This window comes from Leopardus geoffroyi, chromosome A1 (assembly GCF_018350155.1).
Source record: "Leopardus geoffroyi isolate Oge1 chromosome A1, O.geoffroyi_Oge1_pat1.0, whole genome shotgun sequence".
Classification (NCBI taxonomy): domain Eukaryota; kingdom Metazoa; phylum Chordata; class Mammalia; order Carnivora; family Felidae; genus Leopardus; species Leopardus geoffroyi.
In genome coordinates this window covers 108,418,609-108,444,563 of record NC_059326.1, presented here as the reverse complement: position 1 = coordinate 108,444,563, position 25,955 = coordinate 108,418,609, and the positions used below count along the sequence as shown (strand labels likewise).

General features: G+C 37.6%; 1 protein-coding gene across 14 annotated transcripts in view; it reads left to right on the top strand.

Moving 5' to 3' along the window:
• RAPGEF6 (Rap guanine nucleotide exchange factor 6) overlaps window positions 1-25,955 on the top strand; it is a 191,365-nt gene that overhangs the window by 1,235 nt on the left and 164,175 nt on the right. For 12 of the 14 annotated variants that reach the window (XM_045487928.1, XM_045487967.1, XM_045487913.1 and 9 more), the window contains exons 2-4: window positions 17,408-17,478; window positions 19,430-19,486; window positions 23,799-23,882. In XM_045487928.1, the coding sequence (XP_045343884.1) occupies window positions 17,408-17,478; window positions 19,430-19,486; window positions 23,799-23,882 (212 nt within the window). The remainder of the gene's footprint in view (window positions 1-17,407; window positions 17,479-19,429; window positions 19,487-23,798; window positions 23,883-25,955) is intronic. The other 2 variants (XM_045487938.1, XM_045487943.1) reach the window with 1 other exon arrangement.

The following is a 25,955-nucleotide window of genomic DNA, read 5'->3' as shown; positions in this document are numbered from 1 at the left end:
GTAAGTCAAACTTTGTTTTGGGGGGGGGGGTCCTGATCTTTGAATGGAAACAAGGCATATTCTGCCACTTTCCAGAGTTCTCATTTTGAGACCTACATTTATAATCCCATGTGTTTTAGTTTCCCTGTGATGATTCTTGAAATCGTTGTGAGCTAATTGAAAGTGTTCACCTTCACAGGTGAATTTGCTATAGTTTTTATATAATTAGAAACTATTACATAAGGCTTCCAATGCATAATGTAAGTTTTCCTTTTTTTCTTTTAAAAATTTTTAAAAATTCTTTCTTCCTTTATTTTTGCTATTTGTATTTATTTATTTTTTAATTTAATTAATTTATTTTGAGAGCAAGAAAGCACAAGTGGGGAAGGGGCGGAGGGAAAGAGGGAGAGAGAGAATTCCAAGCAGTCTCTGTGCTGACAGCATGAGGCTCCAACTCACTATCTATATATAAGATCATGACTTGAGCTGAAATCAGGAGTCTGACACTTAACTGACTGAACCACCTAGGCACCCCTCTGCAACCCTCTGCTTTTTTTTTTTTTTTTTTTAAGGTTTTCACATTTATGTATTTTTGAGAGACGGAGACAGAGCGTGAGTGGGGGAGGGGCAGAGAGAGAGAGAGATACAGAATCCCAAGCAGGCTCCAGGCTCTGAGCTGTCAGCACAGAGCCCAATGCAGGGCTCGAACCCACCAACCGTGAGATCATGATCTGAGCCGAAGTCGGACACCCAACCTACTGAGCCACCCAGGCCTCCCCACCCTCCCCTGCTCTGCTTCTAAATACAATTTATGATAAATTCACACTTACTGGGAATATCACACTTCCCTTTTTTTCTTAAGTTTTTATTTATTTTGAGAGGGAGAGAGAGTGGGGGAGGGGCGGGGGGGGGGAGGACAGAGGATCCTAAGCAGGTGATGTACTGACAGCAGAGAGCCCTATGCAAGGTTCAGACTCACGAACCATGAGATCATGACCTGAGCCTGTCAGACGCTGAACCAACTGAGCCACCCAGGTGTCTCTACTTCTCTTTAATAGCAGAATTTACTAGTTTGAAATGGCCCATTTTTGAGTCTTGGGGAATTTTCTGAACTTTTCACAAAATTATGTTGAGCAATGTGTGCCCCATTAAGTACTTTATCTTGTTTTACTGGAAAAGCAGCAGCATTGCTTTAAGGGAATGCTGACCAACTGCTGGCGATACAGTCTAGAGTCCAGATATCTAGCAGCAAAACTTGCTTGATTCATTGGCATTGCTTTTAAGTGAGTATAGAATTTGTTTGCAGTACAAAATTGAGTACAGAAGTGGTAAACCTGAATCCAAGTGATGATTTATTTGTGGCAATTTGAAATTCTCACAGATTCGTTTCTCTTCTCAGGAAATCTTTATTCTTTTAATGGATTCTTAAAATTTTATTCTGTGGTAATTGCTAATTTAAAAAAGATTGAAGGGGTTGGAAGCAAGGGGCAAGGGCTGAGTTGCAGTTTAAATAAGATGTCAGTGTTACAGTTTTTGAGAAGACGAATTTTCATTTAAGGCTTGATACATGTGATGGAATTAGCTCTGGAGATATATGAGGAAAGAGCTTTCTAAGTAGAAGGAATACTGATTGCGCTCCCAAGAGGAGAGTATGTCTGGTGCATTCAAGGAACAGCAAGGAGCTCTTAGTAACTGGAGGAGAGTTAACAAGGGTGAGAATTCTAAGAGATGAAGTCATGGAGGCAGTTGTTGTAGGGGCACCTAGGTGGCTCAGTCGGTTGGGCATCCAACTTTGGCTCACATCATGATTTCACACCTTGTGAGTTCAAGCCCTGCGTTGGGCTCTGTGCTGACAGCTCAGAACCTGGAGCCTGCTTCAGATTCTGCGTCTTCCTCTCTATCTGTCCCTACCCTGCTCACGCTCTGTCTCTCTCTGTCTCTCAATAATAAATAAACATGAAAAAAAAATTGTGGTGTAGGAGGGAGTATATCATTAAGGACTTTGTAAATCATTGGAAATATCTTAACTTCTATTTTGTGTGATAGAGGGGGCTGCCGGAGGGTTCCAAAGCAGTGATATTATCCTACCTAATTTTTTAAAGAGCACCCGTCCGCGGGTTGCTTGCTGGGTTGAGAATAGACTATATGAGAGCAAGGGGACAAAGAAGCAGGCACATCAAGGAGAAATAATCATGTTAAGGTCAGGAAGAGCTGATTGTAACTCAGACTAAGTGATAGTAATACAGGTGATAAGAAGTAATCAATTATGGAAATAACTCTGGTTTAGCCAGTAGGATTTGCTAATGAATTAGCTTTGTGCTTTGAGGAAAAGTAGAATCGAACAAGATTTCAAGGTCTTCAGCCTGAAAAGTGGAGTGTTGGAGTTACCATCAAGGTGGGGTGGGGAGAAGCTGCAGGAGTAGGTTTAGGGAGGGAAGATCAGGAATTTAGTTTTGAACATTTCAAGTTTGAAATGTCTGTTAGAAATGTTGAGTAAGGAGTTGCATATACAAATTTGTTTTTCTCTAGAGAGGTCTGGGCTGCAGATAGAAATTTTATAGTCATTAGCTTCAGATATTAAAGTCATGAGACTAGATGAAATTAACAAGGCTGTGAGTGTACACAGAGAATAGAAGAGGACCGAAGACAGTCCCATGGCACACTTGAGTACTACGAGATCAGGGGAGAAGAGCAGAAACCAGTAAAGAGGATGAGTGGCAGCAAACAGTGCAGGAGAAGAAAAGCCAAACCAATGAAGTGTATAATAGAAGGGTATAAAATTCATACAGGTTATTTTTGTGAATCCCTAGTGGGTGCAAAGCGTTATGAAAAGATACACAAATAGATAAGAATGACTGCCTTATAATCTTGTAGTCAGTTGTTTGCATTGTGTAGTTAATGAGTAAAGAAGTCTACTGTGTGTTTCTGGGACAGAACTAGTACTCCCTTTATTTTGAACCATCATCTGTTGTCCTTACATGAAACTATCATCTTAATCTTAGTGACCCAGACATTGAATGTGGAAATGTGTTTTAAAAGTATACCACTTAGAATGCGTTCTAACAGTTTTTACTTTTCTGGCTATTTCTCCTACTTTGTAGTTCCAGCTTCACAGCACATTGTCTTTCTTTAGCTAGTTCTCTGATTTCCACATCACAGAGATTTTTTTTTTTTTTTTTAACGGTAAATTTTAGACTTAACTACTCTGCAAAGCTTAGTGCTCTAAATCAATGAAAGCTGTTAAGGTACTCATTTTGAGTCTTTACACCAAAGTTAAAGATACTACAGTCAAAATTCAGGCCTTGAATTTGGCTTTTCCTCAGCTCAGTCTGTATCTAGCATCATTCTTTGTCTGTAACCTTTCATTTTACCTCAGAGTTAGTTCCTTAACTCTCTTAGGGTTTCTTTTTGTTAGTGTTTAATATCATGCTTTGCATGTACTAAATAATGGATAAATGTGTTAAAACAAAATTTAGAATTTTGTGTGGTCTTCATGTTAAATAGATAATAGTTTCTGTCAATTAGAACTGCTGATTTTGTACCTCCTGGGAAGCCATTCAGCAGCTTGGCTTTAGTTAATATTTATGTGCTGATACCTGGTCCATCTTAACCTACCTTTTATGTGCTTCGGATCCATATATCTAACTACTAAATTGTCCTCCAGGTTCTTCAGTCACTAGTCCTAAATTGAAAACTCATCATTCCATTTTAATATTCTGTTGGTGACTGCTCCATTTGCTCAGTCTAGAAATTCATATTTTCACTCTTGATTCCCCCTGCTAATCTTCTCTGTATCCAACTGGCCTTTAAACCTTGTTAATTTTATGTCCTGAATATCTACCTTCTTTTCCCCTGCTCTGTTACCCTACTTCAGGCCCTCATTTAATTTTACCTCTGAGTATTTTGAGTCATTTTTTAATTATATCACTGCTATAGTGTTTTTTTTTTTTTTTTAAGTGTTTATTTTTAGAGAGAGAGCATATCCATGAGCAGGGGAGGGGCAGAGGGAGAGGGAAAGAGAATCCCAAGCAGGCTCTGTCTGCTCTGTCACCATTGAAGCTCGATCCCATGACCCACGAGACCATGACCTTGGTTGAAATCAATAGTAGGATGCTCAACTGACTGAGCCACCCAGGTGACTGTACGATATTCTTTTTAATACTTACATCTAATCATGTTTCAGTCTTGCTTAGAATTACCATGCTTAGGTAAATTAGCAATATAAGTTATCCACATTATTTTGAGGCATTATTAATGTTTATGTCAATAACAGGTTAAAGAGGGACTGTCTGAGATAAGCTGAGTTGTATGGTTATATCAACTAGGTAATAACTAATTTATCCTTTCCTTTAACAAATATGTCAGACACAATACTAAAAGCCAAGGTTGTAGAAAGAAATTGGATATAGTCCCTGTTTTTCAATGACTTAAGAGACAGTCATGAAAACATCAGTAAAATGTTAAGGTTATTAGTGACAAAGGTATGGATAGGATACTTTGGATTGCAAGTGGGAGAGGAAAAGCTTTGAGGAGCAGTTAATTGAATCTTAAACACTGTGAATAGCTGTCTCTATGATATCCAGAAGGGAGGTCTTTCCAGGCAGAGAGGAACAACAGCAAAGGCAAAGTATATGGGTAGAATAAGAACCCTCTCTGTTAGCATGCATTCCTCATTGGGGTGATATCATCCCCAAAGGGACAAAAATTATTTCTTTGGGGCATAGTGAAAAAAATCTTACTGTGGCTTATAGCCTTCTAAAACTAAGTTCTCCCTGACAGAATTTCATTCCTTAATATTTGATTTGGGGTGGGGGCAGCATTTAGGAAAAATGCCTAAAAATGTACTTTGGAAAGGATGTGATAATGAATAAAGGTTGCAAAACATCACATATTGGTTGTAGGGTGTGGTACATGGTGCTGGATGTTAAATGTTGAAGCTGGATATACTAGCTGGGTTGGATCATTTTGGGGATTTGAACTTGATTTTATGAATAAAGGAGAAACATTGGAGGGTTTAGAGCCTGAAGATAAGCTTTACAAAGATTACTCTGGGCATTGTAGAAGATGTATTGGAGAGGAAGTACGGTGCTATAACAAAGGCAGGAAGGCTTATAGGTAGGGTGAACATGCAACATTTTGTCCGAAACAGCCTACTTTTCTGAATGAAAGATAAGACCTTCAATGATTTTACCAGGATAACAGGGAAACCAGGAGCTCGGGTCCTGGTTATAGGAAACAAATGAAGTAGTTCAAGTGTGAGATAAGGCAGTAGCATATGGGATAATGAGATAGTGAGGAGGTAGAATTGGCCCAAAGTGTTAACTGGCTTTTTTTTTTTTTTTTCGAAGTTTGAAATTGACTATAATACACGTACGGTAAAGTCCATATACTGTAAGTATATTACCAGCTTAATTTTTACACATATATTTAGGTATCACTGAAATCAAAGTATAGACTATTACCACCACTTCAGAATCTGCCCCTTTGCCCCTTCCAATCAATGCCCTTTCCAAGAGGAAAGCACTGTTGTCACATCTTTTACCATAAATTTGTTCTGCCTGTTTTCCAGCAACCAAGAGGACTATGAAGCTACCTTGCATTTTTGTGTTTTATCTCTGGACTGAACTTTGTACCTCCTCTCTTGGTGATTTCTTTGATCTACACCTGTCTCTCCTTTGTATCTTAACTCATCTTTTGGCTACCCTTTTGAATTGTCTGCCTCACACTGTTCAGACCTACTTTTGAGACAGGTGTTTCTCAGCCCCAGAAGTTGCATTTGAAGGCCAAAATACACCCTGCCCTTAGGTTCCTCTCAAGCCTTTCTAATAGCACCAGGTTAAGTCTGGCAAAACCTTCCTGTCTTCTGCTTGTTGGGAACAGGTTTTGGCTGGGTGCAAGAGCAAAGCAGAAATTTAGATCATTTCTAGATTCTTGATTTGGGTAACTGCATGCTTAAGAGTGCATTATTGGGGCACTTGGGTGGCTCAGTCAGGTGTGTGTCTGACTTTGGCTCAGGTCATGATCTCACACTTGTGAATTCAAGTCCCACGTTGAGCTCTGTGGTCACAGCTCACAGCCTGGAGCCTGCTTCGGATTCTGTGTCTCCCTCTCTCTCTGCCCCTCCCCTGCTCACGCTCTTTCTGTCTCAAAAATAAGTAAACATTTTTAAAAAAATTTTAAAGAAGAGTGCATCATTACGGGGAAGAATTAGGGTAGGAGGAGATTCAATTTTGGAAGGGGTTTGAGACTCTGTGCAAGGGATACAGAATAGGGATGCTCATTAAGAATTTTGAGCTTAAGATCAAACCAGGCCGTGGATCTGAGTTGATATGAGAGTCTACAGCATGTTGATTATAGGTGAAGTCATAAGATTGGTAGGAATGACCAGGATGAAAAGCAGAATGAGAGTAGGACAGCCCCTTTGGGTGCTCTCCTGTTAAAGAGATGGGACAAGGAAAAGAAAACTGCAAAAGAGTGAAAAGAAGTTGTTAAAGAGGTAGGAGGAGAACAGAAGAGTGCTGCTACAGGAGGGTGTTAAGCAGACAGAAATCAAAGCCTTATCAGTAATGTCAGATGCTGTAGAGAGTTCAAGAAAAGTGAGGACTGATAAATTCTTTGGATTTTGTCTATCAGAATGGTTTCACTGGATTGATGAATGAGGATCCTGGAAATAAGTCCCAAGAAAGTGAAGGCAGCACGTACCATTTGTGATATGTATAAACAGATAAAGTCCTCCATGATCTTTTACCTGGCACTCTAGCCTTATCATCCCCCACCCCAAACAGGCCTTTTAACTACTTACAAATATCTTAACACTGTACTTCTAAACTTAGGCTATGTATATTTCTCAATTTAGGTAATTTTTTTTTTAATGTGTATGCCCACCCTTTTTTTCTTGAATTAGAACCTTGTGGAATGGAGTGTTAAGCATTAGTACTTACAGAGAGCTTCTTAAGTAGTTGTGATATATAGATAGCAGTGAGAAGCATTGTTCATTGTGTCATATTCTCCGGTCTCTTTGCTTTAACAAGAGGGGAAAGTATGGTGCAGTATTTATAGCCCTGGAATTTTGGATTTGGACAAGCCTTATGTCAAGTGTGGATTCCAGCACTGAGACTTTGAGTGACCCTGGGCAAGTTACCTAACTTTTTTAAGACTGAATATCATTTTGGGGTTTTTGTGTGGACTAAATGAGATAATATATGCAAAGTATTTAGCAACGTGCCTGTGATCAACATTCAATAAATGGTAGCCATATGTACTAGCTTGCCATTTCCTTAGTGGTAAGCCATCCTCTGGCTTGGCAAATTCAGTTTGCTCACTTTTCCACTCCTCAGTGTTCCCGGGATGTTTGACACCTTCCTCCACCACAGTAATTACTTTGTTATTATTACTTGCATGTTTGTCTCTCTGGCTGGTCTGTAAGCTCCTTGAAAATAAGATATCTTTATGTTCCAGTGCCTAGTATGCAATACTTTGTACATAGTAGGTTTCCAGATATTTTTTAAATGACTTTAAAAAGAAAAGCAATGTGAGGCACCTGGGTGGCTCAGTGGGTTAAGCATTTGACTCTTGCTTTCGGCCCAGGTCATGATCTCACAGTTTGTGAGATGGAGCTGGCATTGGGCTTTGTGCTAACAGCACAGAACCTGCTTGGGATTCTTTCTTCCTCTCTCTCTTCCCCTCCCCTGCTCCTGTGTGTGCTCTATCTCAAAGTAAATAAACTTACAAAAAAAGCAATGTGAAAAATACTTACTGTTCCCCTATTCTTCTGGTGGTGGTTTCTTTTGGTCCAATATTTGAAGTGCTGGGATTAAAAGACTGATGAAGTTTGGCCAAAATGGCAAACATTTGCTATTAATATCCTCTAATTAAAACATGAGTAAAGTACAGTTGCCATGAAGAGACTGTTTTACCTTGGAATTCATCATAAGTAGTACAGATAGAAACTCCTTTTTTGTTTAGTTTTAAAACACACACACACACACACACACACACACACACGAACAAAAAACACATGTGCAGGAAATTTCGGAGAAATACAGGTAAATACCAGTTTTAATTTCTCATCTCAACCAGATGACTTTAAAACTTTACTGGGCAAAAATTTCATGCTTAGCTAGATGCTGATATAATTGCCTTTTTACAATCAGAAAAAGGCTTAAAAAACAAACAAAACACAAATTTTTATTAGAAAAGCCAAAGAGGGAGCTAGGAATGTAAGAAGATAAAATTTAGTATTCTTGTAGTTATTTATCCATTTCAGAATTTAGAATAGTGATCTTTAAATGTAGACTTGTAGAGGTTTTTCCTGAATTGGCAAAAGTGCGCCATTGTACTTGGAGTCATTTTTGAGTGAGTCACTGTGCACATCCCTGAGGGTGGCAGAACAAAGATTCTTTTGTGCCTTTCTACAGCAGATGCACATTCAGAGGGTTTTTTGGAAGTAAAAGAATTTATTTATGCTTGTGGGGCCCTTTGGTCTTCATTTGTAAATTCAACTGGATAGAAAAGGAATAGAGATCTGGATGGGGCCTTTATTAGACAACATCTCTTCTGGGCACCTCATTTTACATGTATTGGAGATTCCCACCTAGAGAAAAAACTGTAGCCAATGAGGAGTTGAGACACCCTAAGATTTTGTTTCGGAGAGACTGAGGAGCTTCCCCAAGAGAATTCTGCAGAAAGGAGGAGCATCCAGGAATTATGAGCTTGACTGTGTGACAAAGTCCTGTTCTTTGGAAGGGATGGAGTGACTGAGCTCTGTAACATTGTAGTCATTATTTGATTTAACCTTGGACCAGCCTATTTAAACTGAGATATTGCTGTATATAAGAAGTGAACGAGCCACTTTATTACGAACATGAGATTCTGGATGCCTGAGCAGCCCCTATTTGATGTTTTCCACTCTCCACTACTTTGCCATAAACTAAAGCTTTGGCAGCTGGAGGGCTTTAGGCTTTGTCATGTGGCAGAGATAGTGGGGTTCACTGGACAGGACACTTAGTACAAAACTAAAGTAGTATCACTGCCAGCAAGTATTTGTGAATGTATATATAGCACTCTTAGAAATACTTTAGCCGGTGAGGTCAGGAGCTAGTGAAATGAGTTGCATACTGATCCAGGAACTAAGCTTCTGAGAGGTAAAATGTCTTGCTCAAGGTCACATGATTCATCGGTGACTTCCTCAGTTCAGTAGCACCCCACTTCTCAGAACAGTGAAGTTTAGGCCATATTTTAAGCTTTGAGCTTTTGTTTATCATCTGCATAGATGTCTAATATTTTCCTGAATAAATTGTTACTGCTTTATCTTGCCTGTGATGTATGCAGTATTTTAAGGTGCTGTGTCAGTCCAGTGGAGGATATCAATGTAATGGAAGTTCAGAATTCTCAAGTTTTATGTAGAATGAAAACAGGTGTGTTTGATGTCTGTATTGGTGATTTTTTACACCATTCTGTTTGATAACTTATATTTTTGTTTTCAAAAGGTACTAGTGTATTCAGTTTTGGCTTTTTTTAAAAGTTTGTTTTTTTGAGAGAGAGAAAGAGAGACAAAAAGTGTGAGCTGGGGAGGGGCAGAGAGAGAGGGAGACACAGAATCCAAAGCAGGCTCCAGGCTCTGAGCTGTCAGCACAGAGTCCAATGCAGGGCTCGAACTCACAAACTATGAGATCATTGCCTGAGGTGAAGATGGATGGTTAACTGACTCAACCACCCGGGTGCCCCCAATTTTGGCTTTTTAAGAGCATTCAACTAATAATAAAAGGCTTTATCACAGATTTTTTTTTTTCTTTTACACAAAAGAGTTGTGCAACAGGTACCATCTGGAGTTTGGAGTATTTATGCCTTAATACCTGCCTTAAATGACTGAGGCAGAGTTGAATACATGATTTTTAAGGAGGAGTGCCTAGTGGATATTTGTGTGGTAAATATTTTTTAAGTACTATTTTTAAATGCCAGGGGTCAAAGATTAAAGTTCTTTCATTAGGGGAGGAGATAGGCAAATACACAGACAATTAAAATACTCTGTTAACTACTGTATAGCTGTAAAAGGAGGCACTCAGGAGTTTACAGGAGGACTCTGGGAGGGAGAAGTAAAGGGTTGGCAGGTGTCATTCTTGTTGTCTTAGAAAAGGGAATGCTGCCTTGAGTATAGATGAGAATATGTAAATGTTAGATGAAGAAGGGACAGTTTGTGTTTCCTGAAAAGAGAACTGCATTTGTCAAGGCCACAAGATGATCTTAACACAAAGGTGCAAGTTGCCTGAGCACACAAGTAGTAACAGAGATGAGCCTGGAGGCATGGCCAGGGTCCAGATCTCGTGAAGAACTGCTTTCTCTTTGTTAAGGAGTTTCTATATGCTTTTAAGAAAGTTAACTCTGGCAGGACCATGAAGAATGGATTACAGGCAGTCAGACTTAGATGCAAGAAGGCTGTTTTCTGTTACCCAGTGAGAAATAATAAATTTCAAAATTGCTCCAGGTGGGATCGTGAACAGAGATACTTATGAAATAGAATTGATAGATTTCTGGCCAGAGCGACTAAAGAAGAGAGCATCATGTAAATCAGGGAACCTAGGAAGAAGACCCAGCCAGGAATATAAACAATGAGTTTAGCTTTGCATTTATTACACTTGAGATGCTGATGGATCTCCCAGGTGAAAGGGTTCATTATGTTCTAGAATGTGTAGTTTCTAAGTTTTACTAGAGAGCTTTGGGCTAGAAATACAAATATTGGCGTCATTGGTATATATATGGTAGTTACAACTATGGATGTGGAGGGTAGAGAGTCTCTAGTGAAGAAAGGGTGGATGTCACAGTGATGGAAACATTTATAAACATTTAACGGAATAGGAAAAGAAGGCAAAGCCTGTGATGGAGACTCAGGAGCCTCGGGAGCAGAAAGGCAATAATAGCAATAAGAATGGCTAAGATTTATATGCTGGGGTACTGATTGGATGCCTGTTACTGTTAAAAAAAAAAAAAAAACAACAACAAAAAACAGACACCTTTATACACCTTTAATCCTTCCAAAACCACTCTGAAACAACGTGCTGTCCACATTTTACATATGGGAAGATGGAATCACAGAAAAATTTGTCTAAAGGCACACAGCTAGGAGACTACAGAGTCAGGATTCAAATCTGGGATTTCTAATTTCACATTCTGTGTTTGTAATTGTTACTAAATGTTTTCCATTAGGACAAGAACCCACAGAAGACCATATGATAGAAGGGATGGGAGGAAAAGAGTTTAGGAGGGAGGAGTGAATGAATGATGAATATGTCAGCAAATTCTGTAGAACAAATGTGTGTAGAGATAAGGATTGAAAAGTGCACGTGAAACTTGGAATTAGCATATCTTGGATAATTGTGTAATATATAGTGGGATCAAAAAAGTGAACTTTAGCCTAAAGTTTGAATTTAGAAGTAATTAGATACTTGATCTTTTGATGCATTATCATTTCAGAGATTAATTATTGGAGTTCTAATGTTTAAGCATATCATTTGGGATTTTCAGGTCTAAAAATTAAAATTTCAGGCTATAATTTTTTACCGTTAAAGTTTTTATTAATAAAACTTAATGTTTAAGTAATTAGCTATATAATGTATTTTAATCTAAAAATAAAATTACCAGTCTGCTATAGCAAATGTATACCCAAATATATAGTAAGACTAAATTCTAATAAACTGGTGGAATGAGATAAGCTTTTCCAGAGAACATTCTTGGGAGCAGTGTGTCATGGACACTGGTCAAAATATGGTGATGATTGGGGATGCACAGGAAAGGATAATGAAAAAAAAGAATGTAGATAGTTAAATAAGACTTGAAATTTAAGGAAAGCTAGAAATGTCTGTCACCCTGTGAATAAGCAGGACATATTTGTATGTTGTCCACCCCCATCTTTGTTTTTTGAGAATTTCAAAACTATAGAAACATGGGAAGAGTAGTATCTTCCCTATTTTTAGTATCCTTTATTACATACTCTTCATTCAGAGTGATATTTTGCCATATTTATCTTACCTCTATCTCTCTAGCATAAATTTTATTTTGCTAAGCCATTTGAAAGTAAATTGGGGCTTCAACTCACAACCCTGAGACTAAGTCATATGCTCTTCTCACTGAGCCAGCCAGGCGCCCCATGATGTTCTTCAAATATTGTCTCATCAGAAGACACATTATCAGTTCTTTCTATTATGGCAGATGCTAATTTGGATTACCTGTATTTCTTTGTGTAAAGGTACAGTGCTGCAAGTTACAAGTGATCTTTGAGGTGATATTTTGAGAATGTATGGATATATTGTTTTTTGCCAGTATTTGACAAATACTTTAGCATTCATTGATGATCTTTGCCTAAATAACTACTACTTTGCTGTTACAAAGTGATAATTTTCTAATTGTATATTTCTCCCACAGTTGTTAGCTGGCATTCTGTATAGAACTTTCCCCACCTTCCCCTGGCCTCCCCCTTTAAAAAACAATCACTCTGATTTCAGGGATTATTTTTGTGTTTTTAATATTGTCATTATTCCCTTTGATTATTAGATTACCCCACATTTAGCCAGTGGGAGCCCTTTCAAAGTCTGCTACTATGTCCTTTTGACATGACCCCATTGGTCTGTAAGTAATTTCTTAACTCTCTGGCACAAAAAGATGTTCGAGGCTTGTACTTTCCTTGCTCCAGTACTGAAATCAGTCACTTACCCAAGGAACCGTGGTTCTTATGTTAGAAAATGGTGTTTAGATAGCAGGGACTGGGCTCAAGGTGTGGTAAGTGTGTGTAGCTCTTTATTGCTGTTTTGTAGAATATATTTATACCTTTGTGGGTGAGAAAACCAGTGAGATAGAGTTCTATGTTTAATGCATGGTCTTGTTAACTTGACACTATTGTCAGAAACATTCAAAATAGCTTTAATAGTCTGCTGACTGTAATTTAGTGTTCGTTTTATAAATTTATGATCCAAACCTTATATAAATGCATAGTACTAACATTTGTTAACTGTTTTTACCATGTCATCATCTCTGTGTTACACATGTAACATTTTATATTCAGAGAGAGTTAATCATTCCTATTGTACAGATAATAAAGGTTATGTGATTACTAACTGATAGAGGCGTAATTTGAATCCAAGGCTGTCTCCAGGTTCCCAGGTTTTTAACCACACTGTCTTCAGCCTAACATTGATTTGTAGAGGATTCTTCACCATAAGTTTTTATTATATAGACCTGTAGCTGCAGAACATATGTATCTTGAAATTGAATCTGTACTGTCCTTAGGATCCACCCTGAGAGATTTTTCATTGTTAAAATTCCAGGGATGGACTTGCTTTCCAAGTAACAAAGATAATAAGTAAAATATCTTGGTTTAATGAGTGTTTTAGATAATTGATGTTGTATTGAAAGTAGTGTGTGACGAATTAAGCATATCATAGATAAGAAATTTGTTATTTGTAGAGTTGAAGAAACAAAAAGCCTTCCAGGTTGAGTTTTCTAAGTTTTGTTCGGGTTTCTAAGCATGTGTAGAATGGCCGTCAGCGGAATTGAAAGGTGGGATTATTCTAGGAGCAGCACACTGGTTGGCACAAAATTGAGGAAGGCGCGACCTCTTAATTTTAAGTGTATACATAAAAGGGTCATTAATTCCTCATACAAAGCTGCAAATAGGAATTAATATATCATTTAAAAATGATATTGAAAACCAGTAGAATGTACCTACAATGGATGCATTAGGTATGGATTGTTTGAAGAGTGTAAAAAGATTGCTGCCTTCTTGTATGATGGCAGTGTTACCACCCACCTCAGTTTGCTCATGTTCATTCACATAACTGGCTTGGAGAGTATGGTTGATCTGTTTTCCGAAATACTGAGTCATCACTACTGCCTCATCATTTTTTGCCCAAGTGGAACCCATTATTTTATTACCTAATCCAGAGCTGATATTTGTTCTTCTCATAGCTTTGGTTAATTTCTGCAGTATGTTATTTTAGTTACAGAACAGGTGGCACATTCTGGTGTTGCTGATCTGGAATGTCATGACTTCCCTCTTTCAGACTCAGTAGAGCAGCTTTCAAGTACTCTAGATTAATTCCTCCTTGAATCTAGCATTTAAATTTTTTACTACCAAGAAGTATCTGTGAGACTTTTAGCCTGTCTCTGTCAAGTTTGTTTGTTTCTACTTTCTCTGTCAGCTTTTATTGATCTTCAGCACACCACGCCTAGTAATAATACCTCAAGCCTGTCTCAGAGGTAATTGGTACAAAAACTACGCAAGAAACCAGAGCATGTGGCTGGTTCAGTCGTTAAGAGCATGACAGGATGATCAGTACTCAAGACGCAAAGGACACCTTCTATAGGTTTCCAGAACATAATTTATTTCTGTGTGACAGTCTTGTGTTCTGCAAACTCTAGCCACTTTGTTGTCCCTAGACTGCCAGCTCCTTCTCCACAACTAAAGATACCAGCAGACGGTAAGGTATCATCATTATATGAATCATTTCGTTTGTCCTCTGTCAGATGTTAAACAGTCTTTTGTTTCCTGATGTCTTACCTCATGAAAAATGTATATCATATATTCATTTTGATCTTTAGTTCTTTACGGTGGAAGATAAGTCCAATTCCCCCTTAGTCTATGTTGACCTAAAGTTGAAGTCCCAACAGTTGGTCAGTAGGAGATGTCCTGAAATACCCCTCATCGCTGCACACCTAAAAGTGGTAGGCCTTTGCCTCCTTATAGAATTTATTGCCCACTTTCTGGAGTATTAACATGTTATAAGGACTCCAGGGTACCAGCCTCCTCATGATTATTCTCTTGTTCATTCTGTCCATTCAGCAAGATATCATCTCTGTAATGGGTCAGAAGGTCTAGATGTTTTCAGACTGTATTATGGTAGAGAATTAGTTAAAATAGTCCTAAGGAAAAACCGTAAGTTAATGTTGTCCCACATGAATGCAAAGTGTTTCTGATGATTTTTGTTATTTATTTATTTATTTATTTATTATTATTTTTTTTTAATGTTTATTTATTTTTGGGAGAGAAAGAGAGTGTGAGCTGGGGAGGGGCAGAGAGAGAGGGAGACACAGAATCTGAAGCAGGCTCCAGGCTCTGAGCTGTCAGCACAGAGCCCGACACGGGGCTCAAACCCACGAACCATGAGATCATGACCTGAGCTGAAGTCAGACGCTTAACCTACTGAACCACCCAGGCACCCCAAGTTTTTGTAATTTAAATGGAAAAGAATATAGTCACCAAATCAATACCCGAGGCTTAATAAGTTCTAACAACTATGTTATGTTGAGAATATTGGTTGGCATTTGGTTAAGTCTCTGGCATTATCCAGTCATTTTTTAAATATACATCTTTTTTGTGAAGATGATAATATGAGATAGACCCCCACCCCAAATACTTTAAGTCTTTACTGATGGCACTAGTCTTTGCTGTCCTTTGCCTCTCTGGAAGCAATATTGTCATTTATTTACTATCTTGTTCTGGAGAATGGGCAATTTCAGAGGTTTCCTGTTGGCTTTTTGTACTGTGACTGCTTATACCACATAGGTCCTGGACCCATTGTGGGGGTTATTCTAACTAACAAGTACATGCATTTTAATCATAAACACACGTAGTGAAGAGAGACTATTAGATGGGTCTGTAGGCTCAGTGAGTTCACTATGGGCCAGACTTTTGCCGGAATGCTATTTATTACCTCAGTTCAGAAGGTTCTGGCTGGGAGGTTGGTTCTTTTGCTTCACAGAACTGCCAACTGGGATCTTTCTCTTAGTTCCATTCATTTAGTAGCTACACTGTTTCAAGACTTTGCTTACATATCTAATGCCTTGGTGCTCTTCCATGTGGCCTTTGTTTATCCATGAGGTTAGTGGGCTTCCTCACAACACTGGTGGTCTTAGGACACTTGAATCTTAGAAGTTACACATCCTTACTTCTTTTGATGAGAACAAATCACAGGACCAACCAGGTCCACGGGGAAGGCATGTAAGATTACAGATTTTGATGGGGGGTGAGGGCAAGGAGTGATAAGGTCCTATTGCAAAACAGCCTATAGGATAAAAAATACCATTGTAGCCATCTTTGGAAATACAGTTTACCATATCACTACTCTGTCTGCTGTCTTCATGAATTTTATAGACCTTCCTCATTTGTTAGGGTTTTTCCTTTGAACTTATCCTTTATATATACATAAAAATCTAATTCACTCCCATTTTCTCAAGGATTTACAGACGTGTGGTCATTGACTCCATCATCGTTAATTGCTGCTTGTAATTTTTGGAATCAAAGATTATTGCTGTTTTACTTAGTGGCTCCATGTTTTCTTAGTAATCCATTAAAATAGAAGTTGTCTGAGGTCTGTGTTTGGGAGCAGTCTGTCCTGGTATAAAGTCATTGTTCTTAGGAGAAAATAAGGAGGTACGTTTTATATAAGAAAATTTAAGGTTGTTTATAATCACTGTGCACCAAAATTCTGCATAAGTGGTAAAGTACACCATTCTGTCAGGACTTTGGACTGCTCCCACATTCTCCCTTTAATCTGTCTCTCTTCTTAGCTGAGGTTATACTATTTTATCCTCAGACTTTCAATAGCTAGTTATCTGAGGGCTAGAGAAAGGTGCCCTTCCTTGTTCACAGAGTGAGCAGTAGGGTTGTCCCACTGGACTATCTATTGTTTGTTTGTTGATTAATAATCACTTTGAGCCTCTTTAGAAAGAGATTTTTTTAGAAAGTCATATTTAGTAAGAATGTTGACACACTGGGTCATGTCTACAGGAGGTCAGCCAGGGTACTTTTAAAGATTCGGAACCTGCAGGGGCGCCTGGGTGGCTCAGTGAGTTGAGTGCTTGACTCTTGATTTTGACTCAGGTCTTGATCCCAGGGTTGTGGAATCGGGCCCTGTGTCGGACTCTGCAGTGAGTATGGAGCCTGCTTGAGGTTCTCTCTCTCTTTCCCTCTGTCCCTCTCCCCTGCTTGCTCTCTCTCTGCCTAAAATTAAAAAAAAAAAAAAAAAAAATCTGGAATCTGCCAGTACTTCTGAAACTGCATTATCTGGAGAAAATAATAATTATAATGCTTCAGATGATACAATAGTTCCTTTTGAATAGTTGGATGTCATTGAGCAAGAAGGGTTACATCTGTTTAGAAATGAAATAGACTTTCATATGAAATAATGAGTTTTTGATTTCTGGCATTGTGTGAGTACAGGCTGTCTCTCCTACTGAAGGGGGAGGGAGGTTCCTGTATGAGTAGAGGTAACTCTTCTCTTATCTTTTCAGATTTATTTTAATTCAGATTTTATTAGTCTTCCTATAGTTAACGGTTCTGTCATAAATGGTTGCTTAAAATCACAATTGTGGGGTGTTAAGATATCTTGAAAGATATATTTGAAAAATAATCTAATTTTTTTTTTTTTCTGTTCACCAGGATTTAAATACTATTTATTCTTATCTTCATGGAATGGAAATACTATCAAATCTCAGGGAACATCAGCTTAGGTAAGTGCGATGCTGTGTTTTAAAAGCTTGTGCTATGGAGTTATTCAAATGAGTTTGGATAGATCATTGTAGGGGCCACATGATTTGGGGGCTTTTTCAGGATAAGCATAGAAATTTCTGCTTTCTCATCACAGTTTTTCTTAACTATGGAACCTTGAGCAAATCTTAACATGTAAGCTATAGTTTTGTCTTCTGTAAAATAGGGACGATAAGATTATCTTTGTTACAGTATTTTGAGGGTAACATGAGAATAACTACCTGAAGCAAAGCATAGTGTTCAGTATTTGTTAGCCAGTGAAAACAAAGCTGTTTACTTTCTGTAGTTCTTTTTGATATTTATTAGGTCATATGTTTAGGATAGGGAAAGTATGATGTAGTATATGAAAGTGGACGGATCAGGACTCTCGACTTGGTATGAGCCCCTGTGAACAGGACCCATAAACTTTCTGAACCTTATTTTCCTACTCTGTAAAATAAATTTTCTGTCCTGCTACCTTATGTCATTGTCGTTATATTTATAAAAACACTTTTGAGTTTTGCAAAGCACTTAACTTCGCATATCAAAATTTAGAGTGTGTTTTCCTTCCATGACCAGTTTATCCGTTACTTTTTCTGACCATTCTTTAAGTTTCTGTTTAAGGGCCAGATTAGATTGCTAAAACATAATTGTTAGAGTTTATTTTCTCTCTTTCCTTCCTTCCCTCCTTCCTTCCTTCCTTCCTTCCTTCCTTCCTTCCTTCCTTCCTTCCTTCCTTCCTTCCTTTCTTTCTTTCTTTTTACTGTTTATTTATTTTGAGAGAGATTGAGAGACCGAGTGTGAGAGGGGAAGGAGCAGAGAGAGAGAGAGAATCCCAAGGAGCCTCCACACTGTTAGTGCAGAGCCCGAGATCTAATCCCAAGGAGCCTCTACACTGTTAGTGCAGAGCCGGAGATGTCACAGACTGTGAGATCATGACCTGAGTGGAAGTCAACCATGACTTGAGCTGACGCTTAACCAACTGAGCCACCCAGGTGCCCCTGGGTTTATTATTGTCTATTTTATGTATAACGTAGTTCAGATGTCAGCATATGTATGGAAGAAGCATGCTGAAAACTAGAGCATTTAGTAACACTAAAAGCATTTTTAATGAATTTTTGTAATGTTTATGTATTCAACAGACCTTGTGTGTGTGCTTCTGCCAGTAATTTCTTTTATTTTTATTTTTAAGATAGAGAAAGAGAGCATGAAGGGGTGAGAGGGGGGCAGATGGAAAGAGAGAATCTCAGGCTTGGAGCCCAGTGCAGGGGGTTTGATCCCATGACCCTGACCTGAGCCAAAATTAAGAGCGAGACACTCAACCGACTGACCCACCCAGGCGCCCCTCTACCAGTAATTTCTTTCTTTCTTTTTTTTTTTTTTTAATTTTTTTTAATGTTTATTTATTTTTGAGAGAGAGAGGGAGAGGCAGAGTGTGAGTGTGGGAGGAACAGAGAGAGAGTGAGACACAGAATCTGAAGCTGGCTCCAGGCTCTGAACTGTCTGCACAGAGTCCAACATGAGGCTCGAACTCACGAGCTCTGAGATCATGACCCGAGCTGTAGTTGGACGCTTAACTGACTGAGCCACCCAGGTGCCCTACTTCTACCAGTAATTTCTTAACATGATTCAGTAGTGAATCAGACAAATGTGTATTTTTCCATAATAGAAAAGGAAAATTATGCAGTGTGAATTGGCAGGTTATAGAATATACATAAGAGATTTTATTTGTTGCCACTTAATATTATCCAGTGGATGTTTTTGAAAATACTGCATTTGATGTCCCTATTTCTAAATTCTTGTAGTTGAGTGAAGAAGTTAGTGGTAGATACGATCATTGTCTACTGAAGTATATAATTATATGTAACACTATTTTTAAAACAAAATTGAAGATAAAATAATTTTAAATTTTTGACTTTTTTTTTAATATGTTAGATTAATGTCTGCAAGAGCACGCTATGAGAGATACAGTGGCAATCAAATTCTTTTTTGGTAAGTATTTTCTTAACTAACTTAAACTAATAGCTTTAATGTTTAAATTTTGACTTTTAGCATTGAAATTCATTTGATTTGGAAGGAATTTATTTACAGCAGATTGTAATATATTCATACACTGAAATAGAAGGTGCATGAAATGTTTACAGTGCAGTGAAGTTTAATAAATACATATAATATTATATATTAATAACTAATACGCAACTGAACATAGAGAACATTTCTGCTCTCCCGAGGCTCTAGTCAGCTGTCTTAGAAAGGTAATCCATTTCTGACTGATAGCACCATAAATTAGTTTTACCTCTTTTTGAAGTCCACTTAGATAAAAATATTTGGGTCAGGCTTTTTTTACTTGACACATGTCTAAGATTTTTCCATGTTTTTACTTTAGTCTTTTTGCACTGCTTTGCACCCTGTGTGAAAATAACACAATTCGTTTATCCTGTCCACTATTGATAGATATTAGGGTTGTTTCCAGTTTTTTCCTTTTGTAGATAGTAAGGTTTGTATGAGCATTTTGTTCATGTCTTTTTGTGCTTTTATATACTCATTCCTGAACATTTGAGGGCATATTCTTAGGAATAGAATTATAGGAAATGTGTGTGACCAAATTTAGGAGAATCTGACATTAGAATCTGACTCACATACTTCATTTTATTATCTCATTATGATTTTATCTTACATTTCCATGCTTATTAATAATGAATGATTTTCATGTTTTTGTAGGCTATTTTGATAGCCCTTTTATGAAACCTGATTTGAATTTTTAACCATTTTTTAATTGGGTTTTCTGTAGTTTTTCTGTCAATTAGTAGAAATTGTTTATAAATTCCATATCCTTGTCCCTTGTTAGGTTACTTCTGTTTCTTGGATCTTCTCCTACTCTGTGGCTTGCGTTTTCACTTTGCTAAAGGCATCTTTTGAAGAGTAGAAATTTCTGACTAATTTTTCTAATTCTGGCTAGTTTTTCTCTTGTGATTAATGCTTTTCATGTCCTATTTAAAAAAGTCTTTCCCGTTCTCAAGATGATGAAACTATTTGTACCTGTTTTCCTCCTAAAAATTTTGGCAGTGGTGAGTTCTTTTATTATATAGATTCACCAGGTATTTTGAGATAGTATTGACTTCAATGTTTCATTACCAGCACATTACATTTATCATTTTTAAAGCATTAAACTGGATTCATAGGAATTTTAAATAGCTATTTTCATCCATCTGTTGATCCATTTATTATTAAATGTTTTTCTGCTACGCTTTATGCTTACCTTGGTGTAGAATGGTGCGAAGACACAGTGTTTTTATTGAGCTTGTTGTTTAGTCAAGTAGAGAAAATTAATTAAAAGTTACACATATTTAAGTGCTATCAAAAAAAGAAAAGTATAGATAAATAGATCAGTGGAAGAGAATTGAGAGGCCAGAACTAAACCCTTGTAATTATGAACAGTTTGTTTTTAATGGCCTCCAGGTAAGATCTTTGCATATTGTGGCTATAATATGAGGATTAAAACGGAACCAACCACCAGTGTACAATTTATGATGAAGATGTTAAAGCATTTCAAGGAGGTCAGCATAGTTTTTTCAGGAAATAATGCTTTGTTGAGTATTTATTTGTAAAAAGTTAATTTAGACCCTTACCTTACACTATACAAAATTAACACAAAAAATTAATGAGATGTCACTTGTACAGAGCTATTTGAATAGCTATATTAAAAAACGTAGACAGTACCAAGTGTTGGCACTGATATAGTAACACCTGGAATCCTCATATGTTAGTGGTATGGATATTAAATGGTATAGCCATTGCAGAAAATAGTTTGACAGTTTCCCAGAAAGTCATACAGTTTTACCACTTGTCCCAGTAATTCTACTGTTACTTATTTATGCTAGAGAAATAAAAACACGTGCATACAAAGACTGTACACAGATGTTCTTAGTAGTACTATTTGTATTTCCAGCTTAAAACTGGAAACAATCAAAATGTATCATGAATGGATAAATAAAATGTCATGTATCTGTATAATGGAATACTATTTGGCAGTAAAAAAGGAATAAAGGCAACATGGATTTATAATGCAGCATGGATAAACCTCAAAAACATGCTGAGTGGAAGAAGCAAGACAGAACCTCCACATATTCTATGATTCCATTTATATGAACTGTCCAGGAAAGGCAAATCTATGCAGAGAGCATATTATTGGTTAGGAAACAGAAGTGTTTTAAAACCGGATTGCGGTGATCTTTGCACATTTGTTTTAGTTTTCTTGCAAATTGAGTCGTGCACTTCAAATGGGCGAATTTATGTTATTTATATTTTGCCTTAGTAGAACTTTTATTTTTTAAGTTTATTTATTTTGAGGGAGAGAGACAGAGACCGAGTTGGGGAGGGGCAGAGAGAGGGAGAGGTAGAATCCAAAGCAGCCTCTGTGCTATCAGCCCAGAGGCCCACTCTGGGCTTGAGCTCGCAAACCGTGAGGTCTTGACCTGAGGCCAAGATCAAAAGTCACATGCCACCCAGGCACCACAGCACTATTTAAAAAATATGAAGAGTTATACAACTCTGTATCTGGTTAATAATAAGATAACTTGCAAAGAATGTGGAAGTTAATTGAAGAATTTAAATTCAGAGGTTGGTAAAGGCAGAGAAAAGAGTGTGTAGTTGATCTTAAGCAACATGGTAGAAAAAGTGAAAGTAAATCAGTGGGTGCAAGCACCTTGATGAAAGAAGAGGAAACAGCAAGAGAAGATTCTGGAGAATCAGGTGGAGGCCATCTGAAGCGTATTTTGGTCTTTATCTTAGGAGCATCTGAAGCCTTTGAAGATAGAAGATCTGACAACATTAAGTATGTCTTCCTTCCTTGGACTGGTTCATTCTTTGATTCCTTTGTTTGCCCAGAGGAAGGAGATAGAATGGCCCACACTAAAGTATTTTACTTTGCTTGGGTTTACTTGTCCAAATGCATTACCACACCATGCTCTGAGTGTGAAATTTTTTGTAAGGTCTCAACAGTTTTTTATTCATGGGTTGGCATGGTTCTCTTCGTGGTAGGAGTGAAATTCAGGATTTTCTGCATTTATAATAGAACTAATTGATAACTTTGTGACCACTTCAGCTAAGTGAGATAAAAATTGGAGGCTTATGGTGGCATCGAATTATAACTTAGTTCTGTCTTAATTTTGGGCAGATTGTTTTTTGATTTTATTCTTTCTTGACTTTGTAAGTCCTCTTTCACAAGAGTAAGGAAGTAGAATTTTAAGCAAGGAACCTTAACTAGGAAATTTGCAGCCATCTACATTTTCCCTCAATGAAGATTTGAAGAAATTAAAAAGAATTTTGAAGTGTCTCCTGGAAAGTTGACAAGAATTTTCCCTTCTCATGGTGAGCATTAGGATTGACATAGAAAGCTTACCCTGAGTGCTGTGTGGAATGTTTTGGAAGCCTAGGTTTCTGGATGGAGAAGAGCAGTGTTCACTGAGGACAGAGAATACTACAAAAAATAGAAGCTTGAAGGAAATAATAGGTAGATTTTGTTGAGTTGGAGTTCTCTGTTAGACATTCAAGTTTACATGTCAAGTAGATAGCTAGATAAATAGTTCTCCATGTCAGAGGAATGATTTGTTTTACAGATACTAAAATTTCCTACAGATTGGAATTAATTAAAACCTTAGGTATGGTAAATAAAGATATTTGAGAGGACAGAAAGATAAGTTTATACACTAAGATCTAACAAGATGCTGGGTTTCCATTAGAGATTTAACTAAAATGTTGAGAGACTTGAGTCATCTGGTATTCTTTTATCCCTGAAACACATATAAAAGGTATTTTGTTTGTGTATGTCAGAATAAAATTTAAAAGAAATAAATAGATTATGGTTCACTTTTTAGTTGAGTGAAGATACAATATTGATGAAGTGGTCAATTCCAAATATTGTCTTTAATATACATAAGTTATTAGTATAGGATTTTATGATATGCATGTGTAGTACAGAATTTTAAGTTTTCATATTCATCAAATGTTATCCACTACACAAAATTGGAAAATGTGATGCTAATGATCAAATTAATAAGATTGAGCTAGTAAACATATTCTTCTGAAGTCTGTATCTTAAGATAGTGATTACACTTTTTCCCACGTGAACATAGTCTTGTAAGTTGGTACATTTTTTAGCAACAGGCACTATGTCCCAAAATTCCATTAATTTTTAATGATTTGTGATATTAGAATATATTTCATGTTAGGTATTTTGTATTGAATCCATGTAACAGGTGAAATGTGTATGTTTACTTACTCATTAACTTACTTACTTGAACAGTTCAGAAACTGTTGCCCGATGTTGGTATATCCTGCTTTCTGGATCTGTGCTTATGAAAGACTCCATGGTCTTGCCTCCTTGCAGGTATGTTTACATTTGCTGCTTAGAATATATGGCAGGCAACGTTAACATTACAACTTTTTATCTCTCATGTTAAACTGTTTTATGTAGGATGTGTAATTTTTCTAAGTAGGTGATGTATCTTATAAATGTGTTTACTTGCTGGTTCTGTAGGAAATAGTAGCAAGCAACCTGTATTTCTTATTTCTGAGGGTGTACTCTTTATGTCTTGACATAGTATCTTCACTTTGATTTGATCTTTAGTTTTATATGGAATTTGTTTGATTTATCTGATGGGTTTGGATTTGTTGCTAATATTAATGGTTACAGGGAGGGTGATACATGTTAATAGCTAAGAAAATGGTTTTTAGAGTCAGGCAAACTAGGTTAAAGTCCTGATTTATCATTTACTATTTATATGATTTTGTACATAGTTTAGTTTCCTTGTCTGTAAAGTGCGTATAATAATAGCACCTACTTTAAGTGTCTCTTTGAGGTTTTTAGCAAGCTCTGCTACTCAGAGTTCTGAACAGAGGTCTGTAAACATTGACCTCCAGAGCCAGACTGCTTGAGTTCATGTCTGTGTTCTACTATTTCTTGGGCAAATTATGTAATCACTCCCCATTTGTAAAATGGGGACAATACTAGAACCTATTTCGTAGGTTACTTTTGAGGAATAAATGACTTAATATATATAAAGCTCTTAGGCTAGTGCCTGGCTATTATAAATCATTGTTAATTATCACCATCATAATTAATAGGTAAAAGAAGAGAAAGGTGGTTGGAAAAATGGTCACATGGGGTGTTCTTCTAGAATTTGTTCTGTTAGTTCTTAAGATTTGGGGGCTTCATATTAAAATTTGGTGACATTAGGGCACCTGGGTGGCTCCTGTGTCGAGCACCAGGTCGGGCTCTGCTCTGAGTGTGGAGCCTGCTTGAGATTCTCTACCTCTCTCTCCTGCTCATGCGCTCTCTTTTAAAATAATTGGTGGCATATGGGGCGCCTGGGTGACGCAGTCGGTTAAGCGTCCGACTTCAGCCAGGTCACGATCTCGCGGTCCGTGAGTTCGAGCCCCGCGTCAGGCTCTGGGCTGATGGCTCAGAGCCTGGAGCCTGTTTCCGATTCTGTGTCTCCCTCTCTCTCTGCCCCTCCCCTGTTCATGCTCTGTCTCTCTCTGTCCCAAAAATAAATAAACGTTGGAAAAAAAAAATAATTAAAATAAATAAATAAATAAAATAATTGGTGGCATAAAAATGTAATTTTTTAGTGACTTTTTTCCAATAATGTTTAGAAGAGACTTTTAGACTTTTGAGGTAAGACTTTTAATTGTACTTGTTAGTTACAAAACTGTTAAATTTAAATATCAAGGTATAGTCTATTTGATAGATGCTATGGATCATTTGATTTTTTTTTTTTTTTTTTCAACGTTTATTTAATTTTGGGACAGAGAGAGACAGAGCATGAATGGGGGAGGGGCAGAGAGAGAGGGAGACACAGAATCAGAAACAGGCTCCAGGCTCTGGGCCATCAGCCCAGAGCCTGACGCGGGGCTCGAACTCACGGACCGCGAGATCGTGACCTGGCTGAAGTCGGACGCTTAACCGACTGCGCCACCCAGGCGCCCCCTTTTTTTTTTTTTTTTAACATTTATTTATTTTTGAGACAGAGACAGAGCATGAGTGGGGGAGGGGCACAGAGATTGGGAGGGAGACACAGAATCTGAAACAGTCTCCAGGCTCTGAGTTGTCAGCACAAAGCCTGACGCGGGCTCAAACTCACGGAGTGCGAGGTCATGACCTGAGCTGAAGTCGGATGCTTAACCAACTGAGCCACCTAGGCACCCCAGTGATTTTTGATGCCACTTTTAAATTCCTGTCTTGGAGTCCTGAAACTTTACATGGTTGCCTTTTGATTTAATGAAGTCTGTGCTTCTTGAACCAGTAGAACCAATAGAATAAAACAAAGCATCTGCTATTTTAACAAATAAAATGCAGAGTCGTTCTTGGTTATTTAAGCCTTTTGGCTATTGTTTCTTTTTCCCTGTGTTTCTGAGATTCACATTAATGAATTTGTAATGAGTTAGCCACTGAAACAGG